Source organism: Papaver somniferum, chromosome 2 (genome assembly GCF_003573695.1).
Source record: "Papaver somniferum cultivar HN1 chromosome 2, ASM357369v1, whole genome shotgun sequence".
NCBI lineage: Eukaryota > Viridiplantae > Streptophyta > Magnoliopsida > Ranunculales > Papaveraceae > Papaver > Papaver somniferum.
In genome coordinates, this window is record NC_039359.1 from 30213242 (window position 1) to 30214990 (window position 1749).

A 1749-nucleotide genomic window follows, 5' to 3' on the forward strand; every position below is an offset into this window, starting at 1 on the left:
TGCACGTCAAATTACCAATATTCAGTATTTTGTTGAATTGAGCAACACTTACTCAGTTGCACACCAAAATTATCGAATTCTTCGAATTGAGCAATACTTGCTCAGTTGCTCGACAAACTCCCGATATTCGGCAATTCGTCAAATTGAGCAATACTTGCTCAGTTTCTCGACAAACTCTCAATATTCGTCAATTCTTCGAGTTGAATAATACTTACTTAGTCGTTCTAGTAAGTAATTCATTGACATCTCAGAGAACTACATTTCAATCCATGAATCGCTGAGCATTCACCACTTATGCTCGATTCAACAAAACTAGACTCACAGTCTAAATCAGTCAACAACTGACCAACTAATATACGTCTGCCTTGCAGACTCCACGATTCGTGAAATATCAATCATGTCAAAAATGGGGGATATCACTTAGGGTTTTGGTCTGGTGGTCTACGACACGTGGATTCATCCACAACGAGAAATGTGCGTAAGTCGTGTAAACGGTTGAAGGAGTTAGCAAAGTAGTGGGTGCACGATCAGTTAAGTCTCCACACGACGTGGAACTGACTTTACCACGATCTCCCACTTTCCCACTCTTTCACTCAAGAAACCGTCACACTTACAAGGATCAGTGGTGCATCATTCTTGCAATATAAATAAGTCTAAATCGAGGAAAACCAGATTGAGGGAATATCATCAATCATCGATTATCGTCATCATCCGTCAACAACTCGATATAAACTTATTCACAGAACTCAACTTCAGCAGTTCAGCAATATTGCAGAAACCTTCAACACACCCACAATCCTTGATCATCATTGATCCCACACAACTCTCATCTTCCCTCCTACAGATCAACCCATCTCCCTCTTTGGGACCGAATTGTCTCTGGAACGGCCATTGTCTTGGTTTAGACCGGAGTCATACAGATTGATTTCCCGAATCTAAGCACCCCCTTTGCAGCGGTGCGTCTGTGTGAGGATTAACATTTTTCCCGGCCGAGGAGTCTCGACAGCATGCTCGACTCTTCACTTTCCCAAGAAACCGGCGGCTCGTTTTTCCCCATCTACACTTATATACAGTCCAGCCATGAAATCTCACATGGAACATCTGACCATCACCTTGGAGTTGCTGAAGGAGCATTCCCTCTTTTCTAAGCTTAGAAAGTGCTCCTTTGGGCAATCACAGATTGATTATTTATGGCACATTATATCTGGAGATGGTGTTGCTGCTGACCCTGAGAAGATTGCTTGTATAATGAAATCGCCAGTTCCAACTACATTAAGGGATCTGAGAGGGTTTCTAGGACTTACTGGTTATTACAAAAAATTTGTGAAGGGTTATGGCATTATATGTAAACCCCTTACTGAGCTTCTCAAGAAAAACAAGTTCCAATGGAGTGAGGCAGCTCAAACAACATTTCAACTATTGAAGGAAGTTGTTACTACCACTCATGTCTTGGCACTCCCAGACTTTACTACATCCTTTGAGGTAGCCACTGATGCTTGTGATGTTGGTGTTGGAGCTGCATTGATGCAATAGAGAAGACCAATAGCCTTCTTCAGCAAAGGTATGGGCACCAGATTTTTGGCCTTATCTACTTATGATAAAGAAATGATGGTTGTTGTTATGGCTGTAACAAAATGGAGAACCTGCTTATTGCGTAATAAGTTCATTATATACATTGATCATCAGAGTATTAAGCATTTTATGGATCAGAGAATTCATTCCATGCTACAACAAAAATGGCTTGCTAAA

General features: G+C 41.2%; 1 protein-coding gene across 1 annotated transcript; it reads left to right on the forward strand.

The window, feature by feature from the left end:
* Positions 1–1092: 1092 nt before the first annotated feature.
* LOC113350799 (uncharacterized mitochondrial protein AtMg00860-like) lies at positions 1093–1533 on the forward strand. Its single transcript, XM_026594918.1, has one exon. It carries the CDS (start codon positions 1093–1095, stop codon positions 1531–1533), a length of 441 nt encoding a protein of 146 aa, XP_026450703.1.
* Positions 1534–1749: the final 216 nt, after the last annotated feature.

Excerpts from the sequence above, each read along its gene's own strand:
- LOC113350799 (XM_026594918.1), top strand. The coding sequence starts at position 1,093 with ATGGAACATCTGACCATCACCTTGGAGTTGCTGAAGGAGCATTCCCTC.